This window comes from Eleutherodactylus coqui, chromosome 2 (assembly GCF_035609145.1).
Source record: "Eleutherodactylus coqui strain aEleCoq1 chromosome 2, aEleCoq1.hap1, whole genome shotgun sequence".
Classification (NCBI taxonomy): domain Eukaryota; kingdom Metazoa; phylum Chordata; class Amphibia; order Anura; family Eleutherodactylidae; genus Eleutherodactylus; species Eleutherodactylus coqui.
The window spans coordinates 130,124,472-130,137,346 of record NC_089838.1 but is presented as its reverse complement, the minus strand read 5'-3'; the positions used below and the strand labels follow the sequence as shown (position 1 = coordinate 130,137,346).

The 12,875-nt window shown below is 46.5% G+C and overlaps 1 protein-coding gene across 3 annotated transcripts in view; it reads left to right on the top strand.

Annotated features, from left to right (window-relative positions):
- The window catches only part of EEA1 (early endosome antigen 1), a 168,726-nt gene that overhangs the window by 88,591 nt on the left and 67,260 nt on the right, over nucleotides 1-12,875 (top strand). For all 3 annotated transcript variants that reach the window (XM_066591518.1, XM_066591519.1, XM_066591517.1), the window contains exon 2: nucleotides 11,925-12,011. In XM_066591518.1, coding sequence (XP_066447615.1) covers nucleotides 11,925-12,011 — 87 coding nt within the window. The remainder of the gene's footprint in view (nucleotides 1-11,924; nucleotides 12,012-12,875) is intronic.

Sequence of the window (12,875 nt, the reverse complement as noted above, 5' to 3'; positions counted from 1 at the left end):
AGTATGTCCCTTTTTTAAATGTAAAGTTGTCCGGTGATCTGCAGATGGTCGTCCGACCTCTGGTGCCCTCGGCGGTGTGTTGGTACCCCTGGGGAGAGCAGCGGTTGGCCGTATAAACATGATGGGTACATCCAATAGCTTGTAACCCTCAGAGCGGAGGGTCACCTATGTATTACATGGATAGCCATTAGAGATGAGCGAACGTACTCGGTAAGGGCGATTTCGCAATCGAGCACCGCGATTTTCGAGTACTTCACTACTCGGGTGAAAAGTACTCGGGTGCGCTGTGGGGCGGGGGGTTGCAGATGGGAGTTAGCAGCGGGGAACAGGGGGGAGCCCTCTCTCCCTTCCCTCCCCGCTGCAACCCCCCGCTCACCCACAGCGCCCCCGAGTACTTTTCACCCGAGTAGACAGTTACTCGAAAATCGCGGTGCTCGATTGCGAAATCGCCCTTAGCGAGTACGTTCGCTCATCTCTAATAGCCATTGATGAGAGTGGCCGTCATGTTGTTCTGCTGTTTGCCAAGGGGTCTGGAGTGAGACCGCTCTTACAGCTGGACGTATAACCTGTTGGCTGACCCACATTGTGGATCTTGAGTGGACATGATCTGGTTCCTGTGGTCCCTGGTGGCTGGTTTAGGCCACTCTCACACAAGCGTTTGTAAAAACATTGCGTTTTTTACGCAGCGTTTTCCTGCGTCTTTTGTACCGGTTTGCCTGCGTTTTTACTGTATATTATTGTGCAGTAACACCGCAGGCTGATGATGTCACTACTTAATTTTTTTCCCCTCCTAGTTGCATAGTAACCTATGTAAACAAACAAACAAAAAAACGCAGCGCAACAGTATTGCGCGTACAATTGCGTATTTAGGCCTCATGTCCATGGGCCCGCACGGTCTTCCCGTTCAGAATCCTGCAGCGGATTCCCCTCGGCCCGCAGACATGAGGCCAGAAAATACAATATACTCCCTGTCCAGATGCTGCGGGGCTCTCCTCCGTGCCGGCCGGATCTTCTTTCTTCTGCACGGCGGATGTGCTCAGGACGCCTAAGGCGTGTCACAATCATGTGCCGTACCATCCTTTTCCTTTTTTTAAACTCCTGCTTTCCCGCGGTCCCGTGGCACAGATGCCGTGACAGCTGTGTCTGTACCGCGAATTCAGACAGCTTCTATTGGCCTCCATAGAAGCCGCGGGAGCCGTCCGTGCGGGAAAACCGCACAAAAATGGAGCGTGCTGCGGTTGTTTGATCGTAAGCCGGGGAAAAAGGACATTCACAGGTATTTAATAACCTGCAGGTGCCCAATGATTCCCTATGGGTGCGGATCGCACGCGCAGGAGACCCACGCGGTTTTAAAAATTCCATTTTTGCCGTGGACATGAGGCCTTACTACGTTTTTTTACGCAACCCATTCATTTCAATGGGCAATGTAGCGCATGAAATACAATGCCAAAAATAGGAAATGCCGCGTACGATTTTTGTGTGCATATAATATGTGGCGCAAAAAACTCTAGTGTAAGAGGTCCCGTTGAAACTACCGGTAATGGAGGTTTAATACTGCCGATTATACACATGGCATATGCAGCAAAAATACCGCTTGTGTGAGATCGGCCTATGGCTAACTTCATACGGGTGAGCATGATATGGGGCTGTGAATCCCGCCCCTATATCTCGCTTCCCGTGGGTGCAAGGCTCCTCATGTCAAAACACCTCCCATCACCTTGGGGAAGAAGCCGTCCTCCTCCGTGGCTTATAGGATTGCCGAGTTTCTGTCATTGTTTTCAGTGGTAGACCTCGCATCGCCTGCACCCCACAATGCAATGCGCTGCTGCCGCTGGCCCAATGACTACAATGGGCGCTGAGATGCGAGAGCATGCACAAGATGGAACATGCTGCGATTTGTTTCTCATGCAGGAAAACCTCCCTCCTGTGTATGACCCTATTCATAAGAATGGCGCTCATATTTGTGCATCTCGCAACGCACAAATCTCTTGTGATGTTTTTTTTTTTTCCTTGCCCGTGCGAAGCCGGCGTGGTCTTGCAGCATTTGTTACACTAAGGGTGGGTTCACACAGGGCGGATTCCCGTCAGAAATCTCGCGGTTTGGCCGCAGCAAAAACCACGAGATTTCCGCCGGGAGAACCGCCGCGGTTTAAGCCGTGGCGATTTTGAAGTGGCTCGGCCGCATGCTTTTCTGTTGCGGCCGGCGCTCCCATAGAGGAGAGCGCGGCCGCAATGTAAATAAACAAAAAAGGAAAGGTAAACAGACATGCTCAATATTTGGGAACCGCGGCTGCGGCTGGATTTACCGCAGCGCATTAGCCGTCCCGTGAGGACGAGATTTCTGAGAAATCTCATCCACATGGCTGGCTACTCCCGAGATTAGCGGCCACGGGCGGTTTTGCCGCGGGCGGATCTGCTGCGGCAAAACCGCGGCAAATCTGCCCTGTGTGAACCCAGCCTAAGGTCGCTCACGTGCTTTTGACACGCTGCACTAATTGCGGTAAAATGTGGGCTAGGAGACCAACCGATGAGACTTATGGCGGTGGGCCGTCACTGAGTGCGCGCTAGCTGTGCCAGTCCTGTGATAGCAGCTGCCGTGGGGCCACAGGAAAGAGGGTACGGACTGGCACATAGACATGAACTGAGGGGCACTACTGGGTTTGGGGGAATGCACATTTTTCGGGAATTGAAGCGGTGAACGTTTGGTCACTAAGAAGCGAAGAGGGACCGTAGTCGTCTCCGGTAGCTGTGATCACACGGCAGCGGCCATAGGCCTGCTAAGGAAGTGTATCGCTCACTTCTACTTTAGTTTCAAGAAGAAATGGCATTGCGCGGTTTGAGATACGTAACCCACCTGTGGCCGCCGGACAGCTGGGGTTCCTTTCCAGGTCTGACCTGCCTTCTAGGCCTGGAAGGATCGTTCCTGGGGATCTCAAGGCTCCTCATTGGAATGCAGTTGAAATTTGCTGCAGTCTGCCGTAATTGTCTATGTTCACATACCTTTAGAACTAACACTACAGCAGAATTCCAGTAATCTGCCATTTGGTAATCCAGAAGGCCTGGAAATAACTTGTTTTTTGCATAAAACTGTAGTGTGGAATTTCCCAATCCAGGAGTGGAAGAGAGAAGCAGTGAGGGACGACTAACCTGAGACGGGTGCATCACGGGGGAGAGTTGGGGCTCGTTCACATGGTTTTCACTGAGTGTGTATGTACATGTTATGTGTTGTTTTTGTTTGTTTGTTTTTTACTGTTTGTACATTTTTTTCTGTATGTGTTGCATTTGTGTGTGATCCGTTTTTCTTTTTTCTTTTTTTTTTTTTTTTAAATTGGATCCTCTGAAAATACCAATTTAATCCCTTAAAGGAGATGTCCCGCGCCGAAACGGGTTTTTTTTTTTTTCAACCCCCCTCCCCCCGTTCGGCGCGAGACAACCCCGATGCAGGGAAGTAAAGGAAGCTTACCGGAGCGCTTACCTTAATCCCCGCGCTCCGGTGACTTCAATACTTACCGCTGAAGATGGCCGCCGGGATCCTCTGTCTTCGTGGACCGCAGCTCTTCTGTGCGGTCCACTGCCGATTCCAGCCTCCTGATTGGCTGGAATCGGCACGTGACGGGGCGGAGCTACACGGAGCCGCTCTCTGGCACGAGCGGCTCCATAGAAGACTACAGAAGACCCGGACTGCGCAAGCGCGGCTAATTTGGCCATCGGAGGCCGAAAATTAGTCGGCACCATGGAGACGAGGACGCCAGCAACGGAGCAGGTAAGTGAAAAACTTTTTATAACTTCTGTATGGCTCATAATTAATGCACAATGTATATTACAAAGTGCATTATTATGGCCATACAGAAGTGTATAGACCCACTTGCTGCCTCGGGACAACCCCTTTAAAGATGCAGCCCCTTTCCCCCCCCATTTTCATTTTTTCCTCCCCCCTTTAGAAAAATCGTAACTCCTTTATTTATCCATCGACGTCGCAGTATGAAGGTTTGTTTTTTTGCGGGACGAGTTGTATTTTTCAATGGTACTGTTTAACTTACCATATAATGTACTGAAAAACTTAAAAATTTAAAAAGTTGAGTAAAATGAAAAAAAACAAAAACGACATTGCGTCATCTTTTAGTGCGTTTTGTTTCTACGTTGTACAAACTGCAACAAAAGCAACATGATAACTTTATTCTATGGGTTAGTACGATTACTACAATACCAAACTTGTATACTTTTTTTTTTTTCTTTTACTGTACTACTTTTTTTTTTTTTTCTTCAAAGACATTTAATTTTTTTCAATTATTTTTTGCCGCCATCTTCTGTGTGCAATTTTTTTATTTTTCCGTTGATGTAGTTAAGCGAGGGCTCATTTTTTTTTTTTTTGTGGGACGTCCTGTAGTTTCCATTAGTACCAATTCGAAATACATACGACTTTTTGATCGCTTTCTATTGCATTTTTTATTATTCAGATTTTTTTGAATATGGCAAAAAGGGAGTGATTTAAACTTTTTTATTAATTGTAAATAAAAAAGAAGAAAAAAAACTTTATTGATCTTTTCTCCTTTTACTTTTAAGCCCCCCTGGGGGACTACAATATGCGATACTTTGATCGCTCCTGCAGTATGACGTAATGCTGCATTCTGACAGGCAGCCTATGAAGTCACCCCACGGGCAGCCCTGGGGTCTTATAGAAGGCCCCTGCCTGCCATGACACCTGCACGGCTCTCCCGATCTCATAGCGGAGGGGCTGTACGGGACCCCTTAACATCGTTCAGGGGGTTTAAAAGGTTAATAGCCGCAATTGGCTGTGCAGCGCAGCTATTGCCTGCTGGTGTCAGCTGTAATAAACAGCTGACGCCCACTCTTCATCCAGAGAGGTCACCCCGCGGCCTCTCCTCATACATACCCCGATGTTCCAGGACATAAATGTATGTCCTGGAGCGTGAAGGGGTTAATTCAGACTGAAAATGCCGGTGTGAATGGACCCCTTTAAAACTGTCTTTGTTGCCCATAGCAACCAATCACAAAGCAGCTTTTATTTTGCCAAAGCACTCTAAGGAATGAACGGTGTTTTGTTATTGGTAGCTACAGGCAATAGACAGTTTTTCTTAGGGGAGACAGAGCTATAAAACTTTTTTTAATTTTTTTTTCTTGTAAAAATATATTTTTGACGTATTGTTTTGGCAAAAAAATGCTGCATCCAGATATAGGTCCAGAGTAAAATGTGAGGTGACCCTACAAAAGAGGTTCTCTTCATATTTTTGCTTTCTGAGATTTACCGCATTTCTTGGGCCTGTGGCAGTTTTGTTTTTTAAATTGCTTTCTGGCCCGTTTTTCCCCCATCTTTTACACATTCTCCCATAGTCACTATAGGTCGCTTTCACACAGCTGAGAAAATTGCATGAGTTTTGCGCGTTGTAGGACGCGAGAATGAACAGCATTCTTCTGAATGGAGTCATGTACACGAGCGATGTGTCCTGCTATCTGTGCAACGAAAAATCACTAATGTAAATTAACCTATTGAAAACAGTGCGTTGTGTTTGTTCGATTTGTGTGCATCTTGTAGCACGCGGACATTGTACATGTAGATCCCCCCCCGGAGCAGTGTATGCGGGGCTGCTGCCTGCAGGGTCATCTCCCAGGGTTTGTACATGTCTATGACCAATGATACTCCTTCTAAAAACTTTTCTTTAAACTAGTATCTGCGTTTCCAGCAACTTCTGACATGACACATGTATTGATCAATGGGGTCCCCACTGCTGAGACCCATCACCTGACTGCTGTACCCCCTCCGCTGGCTGGCAGCTGAAGATGGAGGTGTACAGAAAGTGCTATTAAACTCTATGAGGCCATCCTCAGCTGCCAGGAGGAGTTGAAAAGCAGCAAATACACCCAAGGGGACAGAACTGTGAAACTTAAGGAAACATTCACTAAATCCTCCCATTCTTGAGAAGTCCCAGATCTATTCTTTGAAGACACAAGGCTTTCTCAACGGAATAGATTACAGTCCTGGTGTGCTCCAGGGCCGCGCCTGTTTATGGCTGCCTTGTGTATGACTAACCAGTGGACTTTAGATAGTGGAGGGGAATGCCATTCATGGCTTGGTCTGCTGACTTGCTGCTGATCTGTGACCCAGCCTGCAGTTCAACAAGACATTGCATGTTGTTCCCCCACTTCCCAGGGCTGACTGTATCTCACAAGTCCATGTGTCAGGAAAGATAAACTAAGGGCTGGAGTTTGAGAATCCGGTCAAATGCTAGTATTGGGTGAGTCAGTGACTGAATACCGTATTTGGCATGGGTGGGGCATGTCTTAATGCAGAAAGGAAGCTTCATTTCTGCATGATCTGTGATTATCAGTGCTAAATCTAACAGTATAGGCGTGACCGCATTTAAAGGGATATTCCCATCACAACGTTATCCCCTCTTAACAGCATACAGAATAACATGCTGATCACTGGGGACCCCCACCAATCCCGAGATTTCTTATCAGGTGCCCTAAATTGTGACAGCGGTGGGCGGACATGTAGGTCACTGTTAGGCTGGGTTCACACGGGACGGATTTACTGCGGAATTTCCGTACAGATTGTCCGCACGGAAATTCCGCCCGCGGCTCCTAATCCCAGGAATAGCCAGCAAAGTGGACTAGATTTAGCAAAAATCTTATCCATATGCTGCAGCCGATCTGTTGCCGACAAACTGTACGGAAACGGTCATGCGGCTTGGAAACTAAATACGCAGCATGTCAATTTTTTTTTTTCTGCAACAGCCTCTCTCCTCTCTATGGGGAGATATGGCCGCAGCGGAAGTGCAGGCAGCAAAGCCGCTCCAAAACCCGCAGCTGTGGTTTTGCAGCGGAATTCTCGTGGATTTTCGCTGAGACCAATCCGCGAGAATTCCACTGGAAATCCGTCCCATGTGAACCCAGCCTTATGTTGGAAACTCTTAAGGCTGGGTTCTCACAGGGCGGATTCTCGGCGGAAATCTCGCAGTTTGGCCGCAGCGAAAAACCGTGAGATTTCCGCCTGGAGAAGCGCCACTTCAAAACCCACGGCGGCTTTGAAGCGGCCCGGCCGCTCGCTCTTCCGCTGCGGCCGGCTCTCCCATAGAGGAGAGCGCGGCTGCAGCGCAGAAAAAAAAATGGACATGTTGCGGTCGGCAAATCCGTGCTGCTGTGGCGGCTTCTAGCGGCTTAGCCGCAGCGGATTCTACCAGCTTAGCCGCAGCGGATTCTGAGAAATTTCTGAGAAATCTTGTCCACATGGCTGGCTAATCACAGGATTAGCGGCCACATGCGAATTTGCCATGGCGTAATTCCGCGGCAAATCCGCCCCGTGTGAACCCAGCCTAAGAGATTGCTGAGTGCTTGAACTTTATGCCCAGCGCTCCCACACTAGTTGTCAGACCCCAGCAATCTGCAAGCTGGCCCCTATACTGTGGATGGGGAATCACTTGCTGAGATGGGAATACCTCTTTAACCCTAATATTGCATACCTCCCATGTCATACCTCCAGGCAGCGATGTTTGTACACTGGTGGGTACTGGTTACCACCGCATACTAATGTACGGAGTCTACTAAACCACTTCCCATAGTGTAGCTACTTGCAGGGAATTGTCTCGGCACAGATGAAAGCGGGGTGGATGTAAGGTCAGGCCTCTGCATGTTTATTGATATGTCCTCTGCATTTATATTCCCACATAACTAGGCAGATTTGCTTAATAGGATTCCAGAAAGGCTGTTGCCAACTTTCATGGGACCTGTAATGATGGCTAATTATTTCTTCACTCCTATTCTGACACACAACAGATAGAACAAGAGCCAAGGAGATAATGCATCTAGAAACTTTTGACTTCCTTTTAATGTTTTAGGCTTTCTTTGATCACGGTGAAAGTTTTTATTGCTTGAATACTTAAAAAAATGGAACTGATCTTTGGGAACGGGGTAATTGGCCTCCCGAATACACAAATGGGCATAGAAATGTCCCTAGTGAGCGGGGTGGGGAAGCTGACTTGGCTTCAACTAACATTGAAGTGAATGGGGCAAGGCTGCAGAAACTAGAACGGCCGTTATAATAAAGTATTGAGTATGAAGAACATTGCAAACAGATACTGAATAGGTCACAGAATGTACACGAGCGCCACCACCCCTTCACACAGCGGATCAGCGGAGGTGCTGAGAGTTGGACCTTCACGGTCACATATTGACGGTCTACTTTCTGGAAAGGCCTTCAGTTTTTAAAACCTGGTTAACCCCTTTAATTATAGGGGTTGTCTGCTCACCAAAAAATGATTCTCCGTCTACTTAGGGTTTATTCACACAGATGTATTTGTATATAAAAAATGTGCGCCTGCGATATGCGGAGAATAGAACACATTGATTTTAATGGGCTTGTTGATATGCGCATACAAAAAATATGTAGCATATTCTATTGTGCATTTGGGCAGGGAAATGGAAAATATGAAACTAATTAGACTAATCGGCAATTTCAACACAAAAAAAGTTGCGCAATGCGAAAAAATGTTGCGCAAATATGCATGTGCTCGTGTGAATCCGGCCTAAGGTTGAGTTTCCACTGTGCGGTAACTGGGTGTGTTCGAATCCCCGCTCACTCATGGTAGCCGATAGCGGCATGATCTTTTCAAGTGTATCGACAAAATGTTGCGGTCGTTGGCTGCCGCAGGTGAGTAGGGTTTCAAATTGGTGCGGTTACCATAGCATGAGCGCACATTTTAAGGGCAGGATTGTAGTCACTCGTCTGTAGGAGGAAGGTTTACATTTGGGTATGAACGCCTCTCTGATCATATAAGTACTATCCAGGCCTTCTTGTAATGGCATGGCCTCGGTATGCAAATCATTGGGTCTACTCTGAGTAGTTCTGCCCCTCCGACAGCATAAAACTAACGTTTTGGCTTGTTTCAGGCAAGCACATTGTAACCCTTTCATAGTATGGATGTGTTACAGATGACGTTAAAACCGTATGTCATCAGTATTTGCCTCTGTATTTGCTGTCATTGCTTTTGTTTTCTACAGGACAAATACTAATCCGTGTTTGCTCAATAGAAAATAATACCAATACGGAGGCAATACAGTGGCCCCAGTAGTAATGGTGTCCCCCAAAGTGGCCCCAATAGTGAGTGACCCACCCCCAGTGCCCTCAGTAGTAATGCTGTTCCTTATATCCTTATATCAGTATCAGTAGTAATAGTGGCCCTCGGTAGTAATAGTGTCACCTATATCAGCCCCAGTAGTAATAGTGACTCCCTTTTTCTGCCCCATTAGTAATAGTGGCCCTCAGTAGGAATACTATTATTACTGGGGCCGATATTGGGTACACTATTACTAATAGTGTCCCCTATATCGGCCCCAGTAATATTAACCTCAGAGAAGCACCAGTAGTATTAGTGCCCCCCCCTTCCCCCAACCCATATACCTAACTCCTTCTTGTAGTCTAAGCACTGCTCCTGCTTTTCTCGGCGCTGCGCGCGCTGTCGACAGTGTGTGTGCCCGGAACACTTCCTCCCTTCTCTTCTCCTGAGGAACCGAGGAAGAGAGGTCAGGGGAGGAGGATACCGGGTGCGCACACTGACGTCAGAGTGTGCACCCGGGACCAGTGCCGCTGAGTGATAACTGCCTGGGGAGCGGTGGCACCCCGGCTGGTAATCACTATTGTGGTGAGCAGCTGTCAGCGCATGTGCCAGCAGAGAGGGCTCTGTGTGCCCCCTCTGGCACACGTGCCAAAGGCTTGCCCCCACAGTACTATAGGATATCCTAAAAAAAACGTTGGGGTGCCTTAAGGCCTGGAGTTGGGAAACCCTGACTTCCGTAATCATATACTCAAAATATTGGTTTCAACTTTTCTAGAGAAACACTCTACAGTAAATGCCAACTTTATCTCTGTGCATGACAAGTTCCTTCCATAATCCTCCTTACATGTGGTATATTGAACGGTGAAATAACAAGTCTCATACCATGCTGGTGTTCGTGTCAAATATTACTCCGTGGCTTGTAATTAGGATTATGGCTCATGAAGTAATGAAGCATCTAAAGTACTTTGACAATAATGGTAGCAGCACTGCCATTGAACCGGAGGAACACAGAGGGATTGTTAATGTCCCGAGGCACAACCACAGGGCTTACAATGGAAGTGATCCGCTGGAACGCTTGTCACATTCCTTTATGCCTCAATATCTATCACATCCTCTGTGTCTTTAGGGTTTCACATGTAGATTAAGTTAATAGATATGGAGGCTCACAAATGAGAAAAACGGCAAAAAGTCAATTATCTGATTAACATTTAGTTTTTTGTATTCCCTAGGGCTATGTTTCCTTTATGACCGGCTATTCTGTTGTATGTAGGTCATCCTAGAGAGAAGTTGTTGTGGGGTTCTGGATAAAACAGAATATAATTATATTGTTGAAAACTAGAGATGAGCGAGCATACTCGATAAGGCAAACTACTCGTGCGAGTAGTGCCTTATTAGAGTACCTGTCCGCTCGTCTCTAAAGATTCGGCTGCCGGCGCGGGTGACAGGTGAGTTGCGGCGGTGAGCAGGGAGGAGCGGGTGGGAGAGAGGGAGAGAGAGATCTCCCACCCGTTCCTCCCCGCTCCCCTGCCAGCACCCAAATCCTTAGAGACGAGCGGGCAGGTACTCGAATAAGGCACTACTCACTCGAGTAGTTTGCCTTATTGAGTATGTCCGCTTATCTGTATTGAAAATCTATTTTTTTACTCAAATCTGGGACGGAAAGAGATTGTAAGGGTATAGTATCCCGCTACGGTAGCCAGTGGATACATAATTGTGTATCAGATTTCTGTTCTCAGCATGTATTGCATTTCTGATCGCCAACGCCCTATGTTCCTATGAACACGTGTGTACTGATCCTCCACCATACATGGTTGGAAGAGTATTTCATTGTATTGGCAGCATATATACTGACCTCTGTTACTTCCAGAGATCTCATCAGTCCATAATGAACTTTACTCCACTTCTCTGCTTTTAGAGCTGACTTTTGTTTTCGCCTACTTCCTGTTCTAGGTGAAGCTATGTATCCTTTGAAACTAGTAACCCTGTATTCTCACAATGGGTAGATGGACCGAAATACCTGATTTTCAGGTTTTAAAAGTCCCCCTTCCACTATAAACACTAATCACTCATCCTTGTCCTATCAGACGTTCATGGGTATATTATGTACGTCTAAATGGGGGTAAAAGCCTTATTGCTGTATTTTATACGCCTTTGTCTGCCCCGGCCTTGTGCGCTATTTACACGCTACGATTGTCGTGTGAACAAACGAACCGACGACTTTTTTGCTTACAAATGTTGAGTGTTTACACAAAAAGATAATCGTTTGAAGTCCTCGCCATTTTCCTCATTAGCTAAGTAAACACCGTATATGTTGTTTGCTCAGGTGGGCGAGTGTTTATGTGAAGAATCTCTGGTTGGAAGGTTTTTATTTAGTTTGAAAAGAACTCATTGTCTACTGCCACATGAGTCATTGTGTTCAGCTGGGCAAACAATCACCCAATCGCAGCCATCGCTTTGTGGAGGCGGGATTTATTTATCCCGTAACCAGGAAGTGATCCTGCGTGGGTGGCTTTGGCCTGCAGGAACCCCATTGGGCTCCAGGGAGCAGCGCAAAGGACCTGGACTGAGCCTGCAAGGTAATGTATTCCTATTGGCTTTTTTATGAGATGTAACTAGGGCTTATATATTTAAGCCTCACGCAAAAATCCTGAAAAATCTGGGTAGGTCTTATTTTAGGGGAAGCACGGTAGCTCTTTGTGTAAATGACTGTTGTGTATCAAACACATTCTTCCTTTTTCGTTAACTAGCTCTAGTAAGTTCCTTTATGTCACGTATAATTTTATAAGAAAAGTGCTAATTTGCTCCTTTTCATAAGATAATTTAGCAGTTTTATTTCTCTTTCTATTTTAGACTCCCGGGAGAGTTGGAGCCCAGAACTCCGAATCTGAACCTTCTGCAACTCCTGGAAATGCTGTTAACAATGAAAGTACTTCAGAGGTAAATTACAAGTATATGTTTTGTCTCACAAGAGTGACCTAGTCAGCATCTTTAACGCCTTAAGGACTCAGCTTATTTTGGCCATAAGAACATGACGATTTTTGAGGGAATTTTCATGTCCACTTTTCAAAAGCCAGAACTTTTTTATTTCTCCATTGACCTGGTCGTATGAAGGCTTGTTTTTTGAGTGGCAAACTAGTTTTTACTGGCACCATTTTTTGGGTACATATAATTTCTTTTTTTCTGAGGGCAAGGAGAGAAAATGCATGAATTTCACCATTGTGGTTTTTTTTGTTTGCAGCATTATTCATACAGCATAAATTATGTATATTTTTTCTGCTGGTTGGTAGAATTACAACGATAGCAAAATGTATTTTTGGTTTAATTTTTTTTGTAGGTCTTTCCACTTTTGCACAATATAAGGGTGCCTGCACACGAGCAGAATTTCAAGCGCGTGATTTTAGGCACATAATCCGCCCCAGACCGCAGCCAATATACTCCTATGAGGATCCGCAGTTGTCCCCAGACGGACGGATGTGTATCGCGTTTTTTCACGCGAGTGAAAAAATCTGCGACCTGTTCTAATTTTGGTCGGATCATGCGCGTGAAGCCTCCAATACAAGTGAATGGGTGCGTTTTTTCACGCAGTACATCCGGAGTGCAGCTGTGGATGGAGTCACTGGTTGCGATGACTACAGGAAGTAGGCATGGTAGGAGGCGTCCCAGCACACAGCACAGAGCTTCACAGGCACATTTCAACTGCAGATCTGTCCTTTCAGTCCCCTCATCTACCAGAGAGCAGCCAGCAGACACCAGCCAGGGTGCACCCAGTACCTCCTTTTTTTCCTGGGGGGCTCTTCCTCC